Source organism: Ceratotherium simum, chromosome 1, assembly GCF_057802395.1.
Source record: "Ceratotherium simum simum isolate JZ-2026a chromosome 1, ASM5780239v1, whole genome shotgun sequence".
In the NCBI taxonomy this organism is placed as follows: domain Eukaryota; kingdom Metazoa; phylum Chordata; class Mammalia; order Perissodactyla; family Rhinocerotidae; genus Ceratotherium; species Ceratotherium simum.
In genome coordinates, this window is record NC_141900.1 from 11,334,336 (window position 1) to 11,356,204 (window position 21,869).

The 21,869-nt window shown below is 37.4% G+C and overlaps 1 protein-coding gene across 3 annotated transcripts in view; it reads left to right on the plus strand.

The window, feature by feature from the left end:
• LANCL2 (LanC like glutathione S-transferase 2) overlaps positions 1-21,869 on the plus strand; it is a 76,980-nt gene that overhangs the window by 38,797 nt on the left and 16,314 nt on the right. The window contains exons 3-7 of one of the 3 annotated variants that reach the window (XM_087434049.1): positions 8,493-8,700; positions 9,566-9,713; positions 11,044-11,190; positions 14,242-14,424; positions 16,098-16,157. In XM_087434049.1, the coding sequence (XP_087290175.1) occupies positions 8,493-8,700; positions 9,566-9,713; positions 11,044-11,190; positions 14,242-14,424; positions 16,098-16,157 (746 nt within the window). The remainder of the gene's footprint in view (positions 1-8,492; positions 8,701-9,565; positions 9,714-11,043; positions 11,191-14,241; positions 14,425-16,097; positions 16,158-21,869) is intronic. The other 2 variants (XM_004438374.3, XM_087434073.1) reach the window with 2 other exon arrangements.

Here is a 21,869-nt window from a genome sequence, read left to right on the forward strand (position 1 = left end):
GCACACAAACTTGAGCATTTAGAACTACCCTAGCGAAAGCAAACAAGAGGCCGTCAGCACTCAGCCTGGCTTGATGGAATTAGGTGAAGGCATACAATCTTAAGAATTACCCCCTAAGAAGGAACAAGAACTGTGGAGCAGATGTATCCAGAGAGAATGTTTGAGAAGGCCTCAGAATCCCTAGTAGGGCTGACAGAAGGCGTTTCTTTCCCAAAGGCAGTCGGTAAGGACTGGAGGAGGTGACTGCTTCTTCAAATGCTAAGACAGCAACACAAGACGTCAAGGAACGTGAAAAATAAAGGAAACATAACACTACTAAAGGAACAAAATAATTTTCGAGTAAACACCTCCAAAGAAATGGAGATCTGGGGTTGGCCCTGTGGCTTAGTGGTTAAGTGCACGCACTCCGCTACTGGCAGCCCGGGTTCGGATCCCGGGCGTACACCAGCACACTGCTTCTCTAGCCATGCTGAGGTCGCATCCCATATACAGCAACTAAAAGGATGTGCAACTATGACATACAACTATCTACTGGGGCTTTGGGGAGAAAAAGGATGAGGATTGGCAATAGATGTTAGCTCAGAGCCAGTCTTCCTCAGCAAAAAGAGGAGGATTAGCACAGATGTTAGCTCAGGGCTGATCTTCCTCACAAAAAAAAAAAAGAAATGGAGATCTGTGATTTGCCTGATAAAGAATTCAAATTAGTTATTTTGAAGAAGCTCAGTGAGCTACAGGAAAACACAGAAAGACATTTCAATGAAATTAGAAAAACGATACATAAACAAAATGAGAAGTTTAATGGAGAGGTAGTAATAATAAAACAAAAGAACCAAATAAGAATTCTGGAGCTGAAGAATACCATGAATGAAATGAAAAATAGAATAGAGAGCATCAGCATCAGAATAAATCAAGCAGAGAAAAGAATCTGTGGATTTGAAGTAATTTGAAATTATCATCAGAGAAGAAAAAAGAAAAAAGAATGAAAAAGAGTGAAGAAAGCCTATGCGAATTATAGGATATCATCAAGCAAAACAATTAATGATTATAGGAATCCCAGAAGGAAAAAGAGGGAGAAAGGGGCAGAACACTTATTTAAAGAAATAATGACTTACAATTTTACAAATCTGGGGAGAGATATGGACATCAAAGTTCATGAAGCCCGTAATTCCCCGTAAAGATTCAGCCCAAAGAGGACTTCATCAAGACACATTATAATAAAACTGTCTAAAATCAAAGACAGAGAGAATTTTGAAATTAGTAAAACCAAAAAACTCCTAACATACTAGAGAACCCCTATAAAGCTATCAGTGAATTTCTCAGCAGAAAACTTAGAGGCCAGGAGAGAGTGGGTTAATATATTCAGAGTACTTGAAGAAAAAAAAAAGCCAACCCAAAATACTATACTCGGCAAAGCTGTCCTTCAGAAATGAAGGAGAGAGAAAGACTTGCACAGACAAACAGATCCAAGGGAGTTCATCACCACTAGACCTGCCTTACAAGAAATGCTGAAAGGAGTTCTTCAAGCTGAAATAAAAGGATGCTAGTTAGCAATATGGAAACATATGAAAACATAAAACACACTGTTATAGGTAAGTGTGTAGTCAAATTCAGATACTATAAATAATGTAATATGGTTGTGTGTAAATCATTTAACTCGACTATAAAGGTTAAAGGATAGAAGTATTAAAAATAACTATAGCTACAATAATTTTTCAATGGATACACAATATAAAATATGTAAATTGTGACATCAGAAACATAAAATGTTGTGGGGAGTTAAAGGGTAGAGTTTTTGTGTAAGATTGAAGTTAACTTGTTATCAGCCTAATATAGAGTGTTATAACTATAAGATATTTTACGTAAGCCTCATGGTAACCACAAAGCAAAAACCTATACTAGATACACAAGCATTAAAAAAAAGGAATCAAAGCATACCAATGTGGAAAAATCATCAAATCACAAGGGAAGACCACAAGGGAGGAAGAAAGGAACAACAAAACAACCAGAAAATTAATAAGATGACATCAGCAATTCCATACTTATCAGTAATTACTTTAAATGTCAATGGATTAAATTGTCAAATCAAAAGGCATGGATAAAAAATTGAACGGATAGATAAAAAAAATTAAGACATAAGTATATGCCGTCTACAAGAGACTCATGTCAGCTTTACGGACATAGGCTGAAAGTGAAGAGATGGAAAAATATATTCCATACAAATAGAAAATAAAATAGAACAAGGGTGGGTATACTCATGTCAGAATAAATAGACTTTAACTTTGAAAACTTTAACAAGAGACAAAGAAGTTCACTATATAATGATAAAGGAGTCAGTTCATCAAGTGGATAGAACAGTTATAAATATATATGCACCCAATATCATATCACCTAAATATGTTGAGCAAATACTAGCAGATCTGAAGGAAAAAAATAGACAATACAATAATAATAGGGGACTTCAATAATTCTTTTTTAACAATGGATAGATCATCCAAACAGATTATCGATAGGAAGCATTGGACTTGAACTATACTTTAGACCAAATGGACCTAACAGACATATACAGAACATTCTATCCAACAGTGGCAGAATACACATTCTTCTCAGATGCACACAGAACATTCTCCAGGATAGATGATGTGTTATGGCTCAAGAAAAGACTCAACAAATTCAAGAAGATAGAAATTATATCAAGTATCTTTTCCTGCCACAATAGTATGAAATTAGAAATCAGTAATAGTAGAAAAATAAAAATTCACAAATATGTGGAGACTAGACAAAATGCTTCTGAACAACCAGTGGGTCAAAGAAGAAATCAAAAGGGGAAATCAAAAAGTATCTTGAAACAAATGAAAATGGAAACACAACATACTAAAATTTACAGGCTGCAGCAAAAGCAGTTCTGATAGGGAAGTATATCATGATAAACAGCTACATTAAGAGAAAAGAAAGATCTCAAATAAACAACCTAACTTTACACCTCAAGGAACTAGAAAAGCAAGAACAAATCAAGCCCAAAGATAGCAGAAGGAAGGAGATAATGAAGATTAGAGCAGAAATAAATGAAATAGAAACCAGAAAATCAATGGAAAGGATCAATGAAACTAAGAGTGGGTTTTTTGAATAGATAGACAAAATTGACACATCTTTACCAAGACTAGCTGAGAAAATAAGAGAGAAGATTCAAATAAAATCTGAAATAAAAGAGGAGACGTTACAACTGATACCACAGGAATACAAAGGATCATAAGACACTGCTGTGAACAATTATAAGCCAATAAATTGGATAACCTAGGAGAAACGGATCAATTCCTAGCAGCATAAACCTACCAAGACTGAATCATGAAGATATAGAAAATCTGAACAGACCAATATGAGTATGGAGATGGAATCAGTAATCAAAAACCTCCCAACAAAGAAAGCCTCAGGGCCTGATGACTTTACTGGAGCATTCTGTCAGACACCTAAAGAAGAGTTAATACCAGTCCCTCTCAAACTCTTCAAAAAAACTGATGTGAACAGAACACTTACTTCCAAACTGATTTTATGAGGCCAACATTATCCTCATACCAAAGCCAGACGATGATACTAACGGAAAAAAAAAAACTACAGGCCAGTATTCCCTGATGAATATTGATGCAAAAATCCCCAACCAGATACTAGCAAAGCAAATTTTAACAGCACATTAAAAAAGTTACATGCCACAGTCAAGTGTGATTTATCCTTGGGATGCAAGAATGGTGTGACACATGCAAAGCCATAAATGTGATTTACCACATTGACATAATGAAGGATAAAAACTATATGATTATCTCAATAGGTGCAGGAAAAGCATATTCAACATCTTTTCATAATAAAAAGACTCTCAACAAATTCAGTGTAGAAGGAATGTACCTCAACATAATAAATGCAATATATGTTAAGCCCACAGCTAACATCATACTTAATGATACTCTTAGTCAGCTAACATCATATTCAGCCTTTCCTCTATGATCAGGAACAAGGCAGGGATGCCCAATCTCGCCACTTCTATTCAACATTATACTGAAATCCTAGCCAGAGCAGTTGGGCCAGAAAAAGGAATAAGAGGCATCCAAGGGGCTGGCCTGGTGGCGCAAGCGGTTAAGTGTGCATGCTCTGCTTTGGCGGCCCAGGGTTCGCAGGTTTGCATCCCGGGTGCACACTGATGCACCGCTGGTCAAGCCATGCTGTGGCAGCATCCCATATAAAGTAGAGGAAGATGGGCACAGATATTAGCCCAGGGCCAAACTTCCTCAGCGAAAAAAAAAAGGAGAATTGGCATTGGATGTTAGCTGAGGGCTGATCTTCCTCACAAAAAAAAAAAAAAAAAGAGGCATCCAAGTCAGAAAGGAAGTGAAATTGTCTCATTTGCAGATGACATGATCTTATATATGGAAGACTCTAAAAACTCTACCAAAAAATTGAACTGATAAACAAATTCAGTAAAGTTGCAGGCTTCAAAATCAGTATTCAAAAATCAGTTGCATTTCTTTTGGAGAAAGAAATTAAGAAAAGAATTCCATTTGCAAGAGCATCAAAAAAAAATCCTTAGGAATAAATTTTAAAAAATAGGTGAAAGAGCTGTACACTGCAAATTATAAGACATTGATGAAAGAAATTGAAGAGGATGCAAACAAATGGAAAAATAGCTCATGTTCATGGACTGGAAGAGTTAATATTGTTAAAATGTCCATATTATCGAAAGTGATCTACAAATTCAATGCAAACTCGTATCAAAATTCTAATGATATTTTTCACAGAAATAGAAAAAAATTGTAAAATTTGTGTGGAATTACAAAAGACCGAGAATAGCCAAAGCAATTTTGAGAAAGAAGAACAAAGTTGGAGGCATCGTACTTCCTGATTTCAAAGTACATTACCAAGATATAGTAGTCAAAGCAATATGGTACTGGCATAAAAAGAGGCACATAGACCAATGGAACAGAATAGACACCCCAGAAATAAAGCCATGCACAAATGGTCAATTAGTCCTTGACAAAGGCATCAAGAACCTACAATGAGTAATGATCATCTCTTCAATAAATGGTGTAGGGAAAACTGGCTATCCATGTGCAAAAAGATTGAAACTGGATCCCTATCTTACACCACTCTCAAAAATTATCTCAAAATGGATTAAAGACTTAAATGTGAGGCTTGAAACTGTAAAACTCCTAGAAGAAAACATAGAGAAAAAGCTCCTTGACATGGTTCTAGGCAATGATTTTTTAGATGTGACACCTAAAGCACAGGCAACAAAAGCAAAAATAAACGAGTGGGACTACATCAAACTAAGAAGTTTCTGAACTGCAAGGGAATCAGTCAACAAAATGAAAAGGCATCTTACAGAATGGGAGAAAATATTTGCAAACCATGTATCTGCTAAGGGGTTGGTATCCAAAATATATAAAGAACTTATACAACTCAATAGCAAAAAATAAATAATATAGGTTAAAAATGGGCAACGCACCTGAGTGGACGTTTTTCCAAAGAAGACATACAGCTGGTTGACAGATACGTAAAAAAGTGCTGAACATCACTAATTATGAGGGAAAGGCAAATTAAAACCACACTGACATATCACCTCACACCTGTTAGGAGGGCTTTTATCAAAAAGACAAGAGATAAGTGTTGGAGAGGAAGTGGAGAAAGGGGAACTCTTGTGCCTGGTTGGTGGGAATGTAAATTGGTACAGCCATTATGGAAAACAGTTTGGAGGGTCCTCAAAAAGTTAAAAATAGAGCTACCGTATATGATGCAGCTATCTCACTTCTGCATGTATAGCCAAAGGAAACGAAGTCAGTATCTTGAAGAGGTATTTGCACTCCCATGTTCGTTGTGGTATTATTCACAATAGCCAAGATAAAGAAACAACCTAAGTATTCATAAATGGTTGAATGGTTAAAGATGATGTGGGGTATATATATATATGGGTGTATATATATACGCACACACACATAAATACACACAGTGGAATATTATTCAGCCATGAGAAAGAATCAAATCTTCTCATTTGCCACAACACAGATGGTCCTAGAAGACATTATGCTAAGTGAAATAAGCCATACAGAGAAAGACAAATACTGTATGATCTCACATATATATGGAGTCTTAAAAAAAAAAAAAAATTTGAACTCATAGAAATAGAGAGTAGAATGGTGATTACCAGGGGTTGTGGGATGGGAGAAATGGGGAGATGCTGATCAAAGGGTACAGGCCTTCAATTATGACATACAAGTTCTGTAGATCTAATGTACAGCATGGTGACTATAGTTCCTAATATTGTATTGTATACTTGAAATTTGCTAAAAGAGTGGATCTTAAGTATTCTCACCACACATACACACAAAATACTAACTATGGGAAGTGATAGGTGTGTTAATTAACCTCATTGTGGTATTCTCAAATCAAGTTTTGGGTTTTTTTCTTTTTTTTGTTTTTTGGTGAGTAAGATTGTCCCTGAGCTAACATCCATGCCCATCTTCCTCTCTGTTTTTTATGTGGGTTACTACCACAGCATGGCTTGATGAGTCGTGGGTAGGGCCGTGCCTGGGATCTGAACCAGCAAACTCTGGGCCACCGAAGCGGAGCGTGCAAACTTAACCACCACGCCACTGGGCCGGCCCCTTAGCTTTTTTTTTTTTTTTTTTTTGCTGGGAAAGATACACCCTGAGCTAACATCTGTTGCCATTATTCCTCTTTTTTTTTTTTTTCCTCCCCCAAAGCCCCAGTACATAGTTGTTCTAGTTCTTGTATGTGAGCCGCCATCATTGTGGTATTCTTTTCACAATTTTTACATATATCAAATCATCTTGTACACTTTAAATATATATAGTTTTGTCAATTATACCTTAGTAAAACTGGGGAAAAATGAAGAATAAGCTAATAGAAAGAGACCATTAAAAAAAAAAACAAAACAGGAAATCGCAGTGCTACTTTTAAACTATTTCAGAGGATAGGAAAATAAGAATACTTCCCATTATTTTATGAAGGAAGGATAATACTGGTACCAAAACCGATCAAGATCTACCCAATAAGTACCTCAGCTCAGTCTCACTTACTAATTGTTAATTTTGAGAGTTATAATGCTATTTTGGCTTATAGGAAAAGGTTCATATATTTTAGATTTTCATACTGAAGTATTCAGGGGCAGAATGTCATAATGACTTTTTTTTAAAAAACATATACTTTATCTGTCATCATTTACTTTAAAATACCTAAGCATTGAACATATATAACTATAGGTTTTTAGGTTCGCAGGTTGGCCAGATCGTCATCCTATTTTTAGCGGTTTCAAAGTCAGTCATGAAATACTTATTTGTAAACCTTTTATAGTGATTATTATGTTTGAAATTTCTAGGTATTTAACTTTAAATTGTTTTCTATATGTTTAAAAAAATTTGAATATAGAAAACACTCGAGATCATAAACAATTGATATGGAAGGATTTTTTTTCAAGGCTTACAAATATGTCACTTTTATATCTGTTTGACTCAACATCTTTAAAGAAATGGACAATGACAAAAGAAGGACTTCTCAAAAAAATATGTAGGTGTTAAGAATTAATTTGAAAGGGAAATGAGATACTCTGAATAGGAGAATTAAAGAAAGAAGAAGTTACTTGCTTAGAGAAATTTAAAAAGCAAAATGAAAAATAGTAAAAATGAGAATAGGATATTAGACAAAGACCAGAATATTACAGAATCTCAATTCAAACATTAATAAATGTGGTTTTTTTGCCTTTCACCATCATATCATTTCTTTCAATACCTTTTCCTACAATATATTTTATTAAGTATGTATTTATGCAGATTCATTTCTTATGTAGCTGTCATATTGACCTCTTGAGCCCAGGAATAATGGCATGCTGCTTTCAGAAGCCTATAGGTCATCCTCCACAGATTTTCAGAAAAAGATCCCTCTCTGGTTCACTTGAATATTTGGATCTGTTCTGTCTCAAATAGGAAGGTTGGATGTGTGATAAACTGTAACTTCTGTATTTGTTACCTTACTCTGCATCATGTGGCTGTTCCATAAATGATGAGTTGACTTACTGGTTCGTTGGTCATGTGGATGGGTTCATCACTAAAGAAAGTTGAAAACTGAGAAGTAGAAAAATTGGAAAGAAGAAGGTATAAAATTCAGAAAAGTAATTATTTAATTTGGCATAAGGTAGGAGGAAATGATTATATGAGAAATAAAAAGAGAAGGATCCAAGTTAGCTTAAGATACAAAGGAGAATGAATAAAACCTTGAAATGAATGAAAATTAAATGGGAGTGAGTGGGAAGTCGTATTTTCCCTTGTCTAGGAGGCATTGAATCACTGTCAGAACGATTAGCAAGACAATATTTTTAAACTTGTTTTAAGTTTTTTCTGTAGGAGAAGCTGTTTCATATAATTGTAAAATAATGTCCTAAAGGTAAAAAGGAAAGGTAATGATGCTTTTCTTTTGGGGTGGGGGTGTTATTCCAGGCATAGCCCTTTTGTACCTGCAGCTGTATCGGGTCACATGTGACCAGACCTACCTGCTCCGATCCCTGGATTACATAAAGAGAACGCTTCGGAATCTGAATGGCCGTAGGGTCACCTTCCTCTGTGGAGATGCTGGGCCCCTTGCTGTAGGAGCTGTGGTCTATCATAAACTCAAAAGTGATCGCGAGTCCCAGGAATGCATCACAAAGTGAGTTTTTAAAACTGGAAATATTTTCTCCAGATTCTCAGTTGAAGGTCTTGCTGTAGAAAGATTCAAAAGGGAAATAATTTTTTAATTCATCTCCTATTGCAACAGGTCTCCCTAAGAAGTGACAAGTATTGTGTATTAATTTCAGCATAATGGTGGGATCATATGCTCCCTTTCTATCCAAGCATGTGTTTATTTTTGGGGGAATAAACATGTTTCTTTGTGTAATCGTTTTTCCTAAGTAATTTTTTGTTGCTTTCAGTGCATGAAAATGAGCTTATTTGCCTTAGTTTCACTATAACTGATTCTTAGTTTCAACCTTTAAGTAACTGATTAGATGCTAATTTGGAACATCCATATATCTATGTATGCTAATTATGGAACAATTAGAGTGTAAACTTTTATTGCATCTATTGGTTTAGATTCTTTCTTGAAGAAGCAGGAGTCAGGGTTCACTCCCAGGGCCTGGTAGAGTGGCTGGTACATGCTAGTCAGTTAATGTTTGTTGAAGGGTGGAATGACTCATGCTAATTCCCAAGCATTGGCTACATTTTAGTACCATTTTCATTTAGATTTTAAATTACTTCCTTCTAATTTTGGATTTCAAAATTGAATATCTTCTCTTACATGGTTTAAAATAAATATAAAGGTAGAAATTTTTAACAGAAAGATGTTTTGTTATTTTTACATCTGCGAGAGATTAATGAAGTGGATAAGTTGTGGGTTTTTTCTCAGGGCTTTGTCTTGTATTTTATGAAATCGGTTTTAAATTAAACATAAATAACAAGTAATTCATAAAGTGATGGAGTTTCATGAAGAGTTATTTTAGACATTCTCTGGGAAAACAATTTTTCTTGTTGGGTAGACTTTTGCAGCTCCAGAGAACCGTTGTCTGCCGCGATTCAGACATTCCTGATGAGCTGCTTTACGGACGGGCAGGTTATCTGTATGCGTTGCTCTACCTGAACACAGAGATCGGTCCGGGCACCGTGTGTGAGTCGGCTGTTAAAGAGGTATTGTGGGATTACTGACAGCTATGAGTGTCCTCTCATCTCTACCATTTGATCCTATCTGTTAGCTTTGAGTTATAGTGGTGGCTAGACTCTGCTTCTAGGTAGCAGTAATTTCTTAAAGTGTCTCATAAAATTAATAACTCCCTCCTATTTCTCTTTCTAGGAATATTTTTTAAAAATCTTACTTCTCATAGGCCTGTATTGATTCATTTGTTTTTACTGGAACCAAACAACAGTAACTTCAAAAAGATAGAATCTTTACTTCTCTTTCATGAGGTGTCTGAACTGGTAGGCAGTCCAGGCAGATATGGCTAGGGACCCAGGTTCTTCTCTCTTGTTCTACCATGTCCTAGGAGCGTGCCCTTATTTGCATGACCAAAGCAAGTTGAGCACTCCAGCCCAGGAGACTGGTGAGGAAGTGGAAGATGAGCAGCTTCCTTTTTAAGGCCAAGAACTAGAAGTTGCCCACCTCACTTCTGCTCACGTCTCACTTCCAAACAGTCAAATGGTTCTGTCCAGCTGTCTGTAGCTAGGAGGCCAGATACCCAGCTAAAACTTGGAACACTGTTACCAAAAGTGTGAGGGGAGAATGGATATGAGGAATCAATTGGTGTCTTTGCCACTTGGTCATTCTGGATATGAAATTCTTCTTTCGATGTAACTAAAATCCTACACACTACAACAGACCTCATTTCATTAGCCTTTTGTAAGTAAAGCCAATTCCTCCAGCCTTTCCTGAAAGATGTATTTGCCAGTCTTTCAGGGAAAACATTACAGCTACCAAGCAACTAAGTCTAGGATGGTTTTTATAGGAATTTTTCTTCTAGATTCTAGTAAACTGTTCATGCAGAGAACTTTTGATTTCTTGGTTCGACTTCTTCATGTTTTTTTCTACTCTGAGATTGTCTTCTGATTTCTCTCAGCCTGTATTTATTAATTTATAAAATAAAGATCACAATGTTGGCTACTAACTGCTTGAAGATTTTCAGATTAAGTTACCTATCTGTCAGCTGTCTACTTTTATATATATAAAGACATGTTGTGGGCCGGCCCTGTGGCTTAGTGGTTAAGTGCGCGCGCTCTGCTGCTGGCGGCCCGGGTTCAGATCCCGGGTGCGCACCGACGCACCGCTTCTCTGGCCATGCTGAGGCTGCGTCCCACGTACAGCAACTAGAAGGATGTGCAACTATGACATACAACTATCAACTGGGGCTTTGGGGGAAAAATAAATAAATAAAATTATAAAAAAAAAAAAGACGTTAGTGTTAATTAGATTAAAACAGGATACAAGTAAGTTTTTTAGACTTATGCTGTCTCATTATCTCTGTAGGTAGTCAGTGCTATTATTGAATCGGGCAAGAACTTGTCAAGGGAAGAAAGGAAGACTGAGCGCTGTCCCCTCTTGTATCAGTGGCACAGAAAACAGTATGTTGGAGCAGCCCATGGCATGGCTGGAATCTACTACATGTTAATGCAGGTAAATAAGAATACTGTGAAATTCTAATAACAGTGACCACATTATAAAATATTACATCAAATAGGAAATGGGAACTGAAATTTTAGTACAAACCAAGCAACCTGAAATGAAATAAGAATCCTACTTTGAATCACAGATGCTTAAGCTCTGCTTCATGAACCCAAGTGGTGAACTGCTGAGAGCACATTCTGTATGCAGTTTTGTACCACATTAGGTGTCTGTCACCCACACTTTTCTTCTGTCCATGTCCTCCTGCTGATTGAAGTGGTTACTGTTTTAATAGGGGAAAACCTTCAGGGTGCAGAAAGGGCCTCCAAAATCCAGATTGGGGCAGAGATGTTTTCATATTCAGATACCCCTAACTTGCTATCTGTCATGTTCTGAATTTTTAACTAGTTTGTTGTTGTGGTTATGATCTTATCTCTCAGTTATCCCTGACATCTACTGAATGAAGTACTGACTCTTCCATTAGGCAGGCGGAGATCCCACCCCAGATATTGCTTCAAGCTGCTTCCAGCCTTAGGGCCTGTGGTTGCCTTCCCTGCTCTGTATGCAGCCTACTTTTGTTTTCAATTGAGCCTTTCTTTATTCTACCACACCCATAGCAGAGTAGTTAATTAACTTGGTCAAAATTACAAAGCTAATAAGTCAAGGAGCATGGATTAGAATTTAGATCTGTTTGACTAAAAGGTCATATAGTCCTTTTATAAAGTTTTACTTCAAATTCCTTTTTTTTGTTTAACCTACTGCATCATGCTGCTACTCACTAAAGGAAAATAGGAAATTCATGTTTACACAGGACTAAAACCCCCTTTTCTGGTAATTAGTTGTCTTTGTTTATCATTGTAGAAAGTAAAACATGTATATATTCTAATTTGTGAATTTTCTTTATGCAGTCATGTGTTGCTCAGTGATGGGGATATGTTCTGAGAAATGTGTTATTGAGCGATTTCGTCCTTGTGTGAACATCATAGCTTATACACACCTCAGTGGTCCAGCCCACTACACAGCTGGCTGTATGGTGCTGATCTTAGGGGACTGCTGTTGTACTTGGGGTTTGTGGTTGACCAAACATCGCTATGCAGCGCATGACTGTAGTGAAGACACACGTTGCTAAAATAACCAGAGTTCCTTATCTCACTTAAAAATGGCACTCTTATTCTGGACAGTTGGTAGATTGTGTGTATTCTCTATTTTCCCAGAAAAGTGTTTTAACAGTGACTTGTGAACCATTTTTTTTTTAAGTGATAATACCCTTAGGGAAAACAATCATATGAGAACCACACCAATAAAAATGACCTAATTTAGATTTAGATATTTAGGTTAATTTTGTTAAATATGAGGGGTTTCCTTCAGAGAAACACAAATCATAAAGTTCTCCCCTTATCTGCTTTTAAAGTGAAGAACACAAACTATTTAGTAAGGATTCTATTTAGAAACTGATGTCAGTTTTATTTTGATGATCGCTAAGCGGTGGTGTACTAGAGCTGGCTCACAAAAGCAGTTGTGCACACCTCTTCCCTGTACTGTGTTCCTGCCAGTCTGGCAGAGCAGCAGAGCGTTCCTCCCGGTCCTGCTCTATGGTTTCATTGGGAAGGCTGTCAGAACAATAGACACAAAAACTTTTAAAATATCACTTAAACACAACTCGACTTTCATGATGGCAGAATAATGACAATTCTTCTCTTGAAAATCATCTCAAAACAGCAAAGAAAACAGAGCCAGCCCAGTGGCCTTGTGGTTCAAGTTTGGCATGCTCTTCTTCGGCAGCCTGGGTGCATTTCCCTCTCTTGGAACTACACCACTCGTCTGTCAGTAGCCATGCTGTGGTGGCAGCTCATGTAGAAGAACTAGCAGGACTTATAACTAGAATATACAACCGTGCACTGGGGCTTTGGGGAGAAACAACAACAAAGAAAACAGAAAACAGAAACCCAACTTTTTTGATGAAACCAGAAGACATCTGGAGCCCCCAAACTACAAATACATAGACTGAGAATAGATGAAAGAATGGCAGAGGAAGATCACACATAGATGCCTGAACAGGAGGGTGCCAGCAAGGGGAAGCCAGTTTGTCCTGCAGAACCATGGAACTCAGGAATTTAAAGCGCCATGTACTATCGAAGGCAGTGCCAGACGTGTTCATATGGGGGTGGGGTCTGGGCAGCAGGAGGGCTTCTTTGAAAATCTTTCTCCAAATCAGCTGGAGTGCTGTTAGTAAGTCCGCCCTGCACAGTGAGGTGACTGTTCCTCCTCTAACTCCTGCTGGAGACAAAAGGAAATGGTCTGGAGGAAATGAACCAACTGTTTTAACTCAAGAAAGCCAGGTGTAGAGGAGAAGTGAAGCATAGAACTAGAAACAGAGGCTTTGCATCGGTGTCCACATGGTAAATGGTGAGACCTCCTGCTGCCACAACCAGCCTCATGCACTACCACTTTTCTCTCACCCCAAGTAGCAAGGCCACCTCTACTTCGAATAGGCGATTGAAGTCTCTTTTTTTTGGAGAAACAGCTCAGATAAAAGATTTATGTGTATATAGACATTTGGATTTATGTGTATATAGGCATTTGAAAATTAAAGCATTAAAAAAGTTAGCTAGCTATCCATGATAGTTAATTTTATGTGTTAACATGCAGGGCCACAGTGCCCAGATATGTGGTCAAACATTATTCTAGATGTTTCTGTGAGGGTAGTTTGGGTGAGATTTACGTTTAAATGGGTAAACTTTTAGTAAAGCAGTTTGCCCTCTGTAATGTGGGTGGGCCTCGTCTGATCAGTTGAAGGCCTATCCTTAGCAAGCGAGAATTCTCCAGCACGTGATGGCCTTCAGACTTCATCTGGAGCATCAAAAGAATTGAAACAAAAAAAAAGGTCTGTCAGGTCTTTAATAACTAGATAATTGAATCAATTCTAATTTCATGTGCTCCTCAGTATTCCAGGTAATTCCAAGCCTCAGTTACCTGGAATTATTATATTAGCTGCAATACAGAGGTTTAAAAAAAGAACTTAAGGAAAAATAAATGAAGTGTTTTATTTTTGTTTGTTTAAAGCCAGAAGCAAAAGTGGACCAAGAAACCTTGTCAGAAATGGTGAAACCTAGTATTGATTATATACGCCACAAAAGATTCAGATCTGGGAATTATCCGTCATCGTTAAGCAATGAAACAGATCGATTGGTCCATTGGTGCCACGGTGCCCCGGGTGTCATCCATATGCTTATGCAAGCTTACAAGGTCAGTACTTCATTGTGGATCGCAGGCACCCCGTGTTCAAGATCTCATTTTCACCACCAAGTTTTCGGTTTGATTTTGGCAAGCACTTTTGATTGCAAACTAAAAACCTTTTAGAATTAATGTTTTTCCAAAATAAATAGAAAGTCTCATTATTTCACTGTTCATCACCACTGTAGTTAGTGTTATAAGTGTACATGTGTGTGTTTAATAGTGGTTATATTCCTATGTAAAAGAAAACCTAGATGACAGCAGAGTAATGGTTTTCTAATTCTAATGAGTGACCAGTAAGGCAGTTGGCAGTATTAGACCCCAAATGCTTTTTTGTTTAACTTCATATCATTTTATTTTCTTGCTTGAATAGGGCTTTATTGCTGGATTATCATTATTATTATTATTACTATTATTATTCAAGAGCTTTTAAATGTGAGTTTAAAATTGTTATAAAATTATTCACAAGAGATAGGTGTGGCATTCACGTTTTTACATATAGGGTATTACAGGAAAATAGGCAGTGCCATCACTGATTAATTCTAGTAGACTCTAGATATATTTGGGCACAATATTAAGAATATTTGTTGATTTTTCTCCTGGACTAAGATTTATCATGTAAGTTGAAAACAAACAATGCTTCTTTCATAATTTTATTTTTATTTTAATGCATCTTTATTTGTAATATTTGATGTTGGTGATTGTTCCTCATATATCAAAGTATACAACTGGAACCACAATGATTGATAGGGATTTTGGCAAAGTCTCTTAGTTTTGCAGAAGTAGATGGAATTAATGGAGCAGAATTCATATTTCTACCTGACAATAACAAAAGGACGTCCCTGAATCAATTTTGTTTTCCCTTTGTGACTATCATAAATTATTTTTAAAAATTGTGGGGGGGCCGGCCCCGTGGCTTAGCGGTTAAGTGCGCGCGCTCTGTTACTGGCAGCCCAGGTTCGGATCCCGGGCACGCAGCGACACACTGCTTCTCCGGCCATGCTGAGGCCACGTCCCACGTACCGACTCTGAGCTAACATCTATTGTCAATCCTCCTCCTTTTGTTCCCCAAAGCCGCAGTAGATAGTTGTATGTCATAGTTGCACATCCTTCTAGTTGCTGTATGTGGGACGCAGCCTCAGCATGGCTGGAGAAGCAGTGGTGTGGCGGTGCGCGCCCGGGATCCGAACCCGGGCTGCCGGTAGCGGAGCACACACGCTTAACCGCTAAACCACGGGGCCGGCCCTTCTCTCTCACTTTAAAGAGAATCAGCTATAGAGCTGAGCATTCCTGGTGGCTGATAATGGGGGTAGTTGGCTGCTGGGGGTCTTCCCCGCAGCCCCCATCCTCCGCTTCAGCAGCTGAGTCCTGTGGGCAGTAAGCGGGTGATCAGGAATCAGGGCTTCCAGCAGGGCCCTTCATCCTGGGTGGTTCCATTTCTAGTAGCCCTGTTGACCGTCGCCTCCATCTATTCCCACCACGGCTGTCAGCCCGGTTGCGGACAACGCCACAGGTGTCGCAGGCCAGCTACTGCCTGCAGGGCTTCTGCTCGCAGTGTTGTGTGAGTGCCTTTCCCTGCCCCACGAATTCCAAAACAGAAATTTCTCTGTTACAAAGCGTGGAGCCAAAGACATTAAGATCCTATATTTAATCACTAAAATTTAATTTTGTCCATTTACATCAAGATTCTCAAACCTGAAGACAGAGAAGAATATCAGAACCTTCTGGGGCAGAAGACATCGGTGGTAATTTGAAAAAACATATATAATATAGTTTTACAGTTGGAAGTAAAAGTGTGTCATCATAGTATGTAAGTCAGTGAGTGGAGTGTGAAATTTGTGTTTGGCCAGGGCAGCGGGCAGAGTAGGGGGTGGAGGTGCAAAGCTGGAGAAACACGGCTCTAGACTATATTTTCTCTCTTTATTGTTAACTCAAATTAAGAGGGTCTGCATTCATTGACGGTGTCTCTTAAAATTAGGAAGTGTTTAAATTTTGTGTAATAACAAGCTTTCAACAGTTTCTCATGCTGGCATATAAAGTTGTAAGTTCTTCAAGAATGCTTATGAAGGCATAAGGTTTTCAAGTATTTTAAAAAATATTGATATCCTTCACAAATAAAACTATAAATTGAGTCCAGATTCATTGAATTTGTTTTCCCTTCCTGTAGATGCTAATCATGTATCAGTATTCAGTATACTCTCCTTTGTATGAACATGTATTATTTGTTAATTTAAAATTTTATATATATATATAGTGTTTTAGGTGGTCTTGGGAAAAATGTCAAGATTTTAACAATATTCTGTACTGTATTAGGAATTTTGTTAATTGCAAATGACTTTCTAACAAATTGTATTTTTGGACCCCATAGCTGGAAACTATTTTGATGAGTAGTTGCAATCAGCTCTTGATTACCTATCAGTAAATTACAGGTAATGGTAACATATTCTGCCTTCCTCTAAACACACATTTGGGCCCTAGGGCATTAGCAGTTCACCTGGATTCAACCACTGTAAGCAAATGCTAACAGTGGTCAAATGAAATTGTATTTGGAAAGGTAAATGTGCTGCCCAAGAAAACCGTATAAGTCATACCAACATGCTATTGATGTAATCCTTTGATTCTGTGCATTTTAAATGTATGAAACAACCGCCCCATCCCCCACCTGCACCCACAAGCTTACTCTGAAAATCCCAGAATAGAGCTGTGTCAGAGATGCCTCCTGGTGGTCAGCTGCTGACTGCCCATCAGAAAATGTTTTCATGTAGATTATGTTCCAAAAGCTCATTTGTGAGTTGGTTATTTGAAACATGGCATGTCTTTCTAGGGGTGTGTATCAGAATCACCTGGAGAGATTTTTTCAAACTGTACTTTCTTTTCTTCTTCCTAAATATTCTGATTCGTTTCTAAGACTAAGCATCATTTACATAAATATACCACAATTTATCCATTTGTTTTTCGGTTGTTTCTGGTTTTTCACTATTATGAATAAGCTGCTATGAACATTCTTATACAGGTATTTTTGTAGACATATGTTTTTATTTCTTTTGGGGCAATACCTAGGAATGGAACTGCTTCATCAGAGGGTAGGTGTATGTTTTATAAGAAACTGACATACCTTTTCTTACAGTGGTTGTTCCATTTTACATTCCATCAACAGTGTAAGAGAGTTCTGGTTGCTCTGCATCTTTGCCAACACTTGGTGTTAAAAGTCTTTTTAATTTTATTCTGGTGGATATCTCATTGTGGTTTTAATTTGCATCTTCTTGATGGTTAATGATGTTGAGCAATTTTGCTTGTGTTTATGGTGACTGTCAGTTCATATTTTTTACCCACATTGTTTTATGCTTTTTTGTGTTTTTATTATTGAGTTGTAAGAATTCTTCATATGTTCTGGTATTAGCAGATATATGTTTTGCAAATAATTTCTCCCACTCTGTAGTTGGCCTAATCATATTCTTTATAGTATCTTGATGAATAGAGTTTTTAATTCTGATAAAGTCTATTTTATCAGATTTTTAACGGTAATTACTTTCTGTATCTTGTCTAAGAAATTTTACTTACCCCCAGGTTATACAGATAATACTCTCCTACAAGCTTCGTGTATTTAGATTTTATACTTAGAGCTATGATCTATCTCAAATTGAGGTTTTTTATTAAATGAGATAAGAAGTGCGGTTCTTCTTTTTTAACCATAGAGATATCTGATTGTTCCCACATCATTTGTTGGAAAGACTTTTATTTCCCCCATTTGATTGATTTGATGCCGTTGTCAAAAATCGGATGACCTAAGGGCTGGCCCTGTGGCTTAGCGGTTAAGTGCGCGCGCTCTACTACTGGTAGCCTGGGTTCGGATCCTGGGCGCGCACCGACGCACCGCTTCTCCACCATGCTGAGGCTGCGTCCCACATACAGCAACTAGAAGGATGTGCAACTATGACATACAACTATCTACTGGGGCTTTGGGGGAAAACAAAAATGGAGGAGGACTGGCAATAGATGTTAGCTCAGAGCCGTTCTTCCTCAGCAAAAAGAGGAGGATTAGCACGGATGTTAGCTCAGGGCTGATCTTCCTCACAAAAAAACAAAACAAAAAAAAATCAGATGACCTAATAAGCAAGGGTTTATTTCTGGACTCTCTGTTCTGTTACTTTGGAATGTTTATCTATGGTTATGATACTATTCTGTTCTGATTACTCTAGCTTTATTGTAAGTTTTGAAGTCAAGTAATTTAAGACTTTCAACTTTGTTCTTTTTCAAAATTGTTTTGAATATTCTAGGTTCTTTGCATTTCCATACAGGTTTTAGAATCAGTTTGTCAACTTCTACAGGAGAAGCCTGTTGGGATTATGAGTGAGGTTGCATTGAATCTGTATATCAGTTTTAGGAGAACTGACATCTTAATATTGAGCCTTCTTATCCACAAGTATGGTATATATCTCTGTTTATTTACATTTTCTTTAATTTCCGTCAGCAGTGTTTTATAGTTTTTGATGTCTTTATATTTACAGTGTGTCTCTTTATAGTTGGGACTTGTCTAATAAGTGTTACAGTGTAACACTCTCAGCCTTTAATTTGGAATGTTTAGCTCATATATATTTAATGTAATTATTTATATGGCTGGATTTAGCTCTGCCGTTTTTCCATTTGGCTTCTATTGGCTTCATTTTGGAATTTTTTTTCCTCTGTTTTTCCTTTCTTGCCTTTTTTAGGGAGGTAGGAGAGATTAATTGGATATTTTTTTAGAATTCCATTTTAATTTCTCTGTTGACTCTTTAATGTATCTATTTGTACAGTTTTTTCAGTGGTTGCTATAGGGATTGCAGTATACATCCTTAACTTTTCATAGTCTACTTAGAGTTAACATCATACTGCTTCACATAAAATGTAAGAAAGTAGTAAGTGTGTAGTTCCTTTTACTCCAGTTCTTTGCACTATCTGTGGTACATGTCAACAAATGTTATAAACCCCCAATATAATGTTATAATTTTTGCTTTTTAAATAGTCCTGTGTATTTTAAAGATATTGACAAAAAATTAGTTTTGATATTTATCTATAGATTTCCCATTCAGTGTTCTTCATTCCTTCCTGAAGATCTTGATTTTTATCTGGTATTATTCTCCTCTGCCTGAAGAACTTCCTTTATAAAGCGTTTTTTCTAGTCCAGGTTTGGTGACAACAAATTGACTTTCGTTTATGTTAAACTTTTCTTTATTTCACTTTTATTCTTTAAAGTTATTTTTTCTGGATATAGAATTATAGGTTGACAGTCTTGTTTTCCTTTCAGTCCTTTAAAGATACTGTTCCATTGTGTTCTGGCCTCCCTTGTTTCTGATGAGAAGTTAGTCATTCTTTATCTTGTTCTCTCATATGTAGTGTGTATTTTTTTCTGGAAGCTTTCAAGATTTCCTCTTAATTTTTGGTTTTCAATTCTTTTTCATATGCCTATGTGTATCTGTTTGTATTTATCCTGCTTGAGATCCCTAAGCCCCTTAAACTTATAATTGTATGTCTTTAACTACATTTGGTAGATGTTTGGCATTTATTTTCTAATAGGCCTCTGAAACTTTTATTTATTTTTCTCTTCTGTAATTCACATTGGATAATTTCTGTTCATCTAGCTTCATATTCACTAATGATTTCTTCTCTCAAGTCCAATCTGCTATTAAACCTACCCAGTAAATTTTTTATTTCACCTACTGATGTTTTTCCATTTCTAGAGTATCTGCTTGTTTCTTTTTCATAGTGCCATTTCCTTTGAGAGTTCCAAACTGTTCACTGATTATCAGTATAGTTTCCTTTTCATTCTTAAAGATTTTTAGTAACTGTCTAAAATCCTTGTCTGTCTTCAGCCTTTGAGTCGTCTCAGCATCAGCCCATTTTGTCACATCAGCAGACAGGTTCAGAGAAGTTACAGCGACGTACTCAAAGTCGCACGGTTAGTCGTCGTGGAAGAGGGAATCAACCCAGTCTTCTGACTCCAGATCCTTAAGTTTTCATCTGCATTGCACTCTCTCTTCAAACTGTTTGTCATGACACTTCCCAGGGAAATTTACCATTTGAGAGAAGTAGTGTGGATAAGTAAATGGGTTTTCTGGCCAAGTTATAATTGCTACAGTGTGGAGAAGAGGAGTCTATGATTGAATCTTGGAGCTTTTTTCTGTAATCTTTAAATTCTCAAGTGTCTCACTATTAAAAGTAGCTCAGCACTTAAAGCATGCATGTATGTGATGGTGGGGGTGGGGTGGATGTGCTACTGGTGCAGGGGAATTGAGAGTGGAGGTGGCATTATGGGCACACCTTTAACAACCTCAGTCTTACAGGGGATCAGGGACTGCAGGAAGGAAATCTAATTGATTTCCCTTTCAACCCTCACACACCCCTGGGCTACCACCAGAAAAGACCAAATCGGGTGTCTTTAGGCCTGGCTTTCCTCTCAGTATAATTTCAGGACAGAGCCACTAAAACAATTGCTTTTCAGCTATTAGCTTTGACCAAATATTTCTTTCCTTTTTTTTTTTTTTAAGGAAGATTGGCCCTGTGCTAACATCTGTTGCCAATCTTCCTCTTTTTCTTTCCCCCCCCAAAGCCCCAGTACATAGTTGTGTATCATAGTTGTAGAGTTGTAGCTTGTCTATGTGGGATGCCACCCCAGCATGGCTTGATGAGCGGTGAGTAGGTCTGTGCCCAGGATTCGAACTGGTGAACCCTGGGCTGCCAAAGCAGAACACGGGAACCCAACCGCTGCACCACCTTGACCAAATATTTCTTTAGGATAAGAAAAGTTGTTTCCATTTATAATTCATTTTAAGAGGCTTAAGATGCAAATGACAGGGTAAAGTATTTGTGCTGGCATGATAACATGGAAAGAATAAGAGTTAATGATTCTGAGGAGTGCTTAGCACTTACTGTGTGCCAGTCACCATGCTAAGATCTTGTGTATTATCTTATTTTAATACCCACAAGCCACTGAGATGAAGAAATAGTATCCTTTTGTAGTTGAGAAAACTAAGATGTAAGAAGTTAAGTGACTTATCCAAAACCACACAGTTAAAAGGTGACAGAGCTGAGATTCAAACTTAGGCAGTCTGACCCAGAGCCCACATTTCAGTTGCTTTCATGACTAAGAGTCTTGCTTCTGACACTGTGAGTAGATTCTACATCAGGAGAATGACTGAAATGCAAATGTGCCCCTTTTTCCCCTTCTTCTGCCCACTACAGACACTGATTGTAGTTCAGGCCTTTTTCTTTTTTTTTCCTGCAGTCTCAGAGCCTTCTCAACTGGGTGCCCAGGAGGTCACTACATATTAGTCACAAGAAGATGAATCCTATTTGTCACCCCCAAGGACATCATTTCTAATGACCTTTTTGACTCTAATTCATTGTCCAAAACTCATTTGCACTAGAATGGAGTGAATTAAGCAGGTGGAGATTACTCATAACAAATTCTGAGGAAAGGA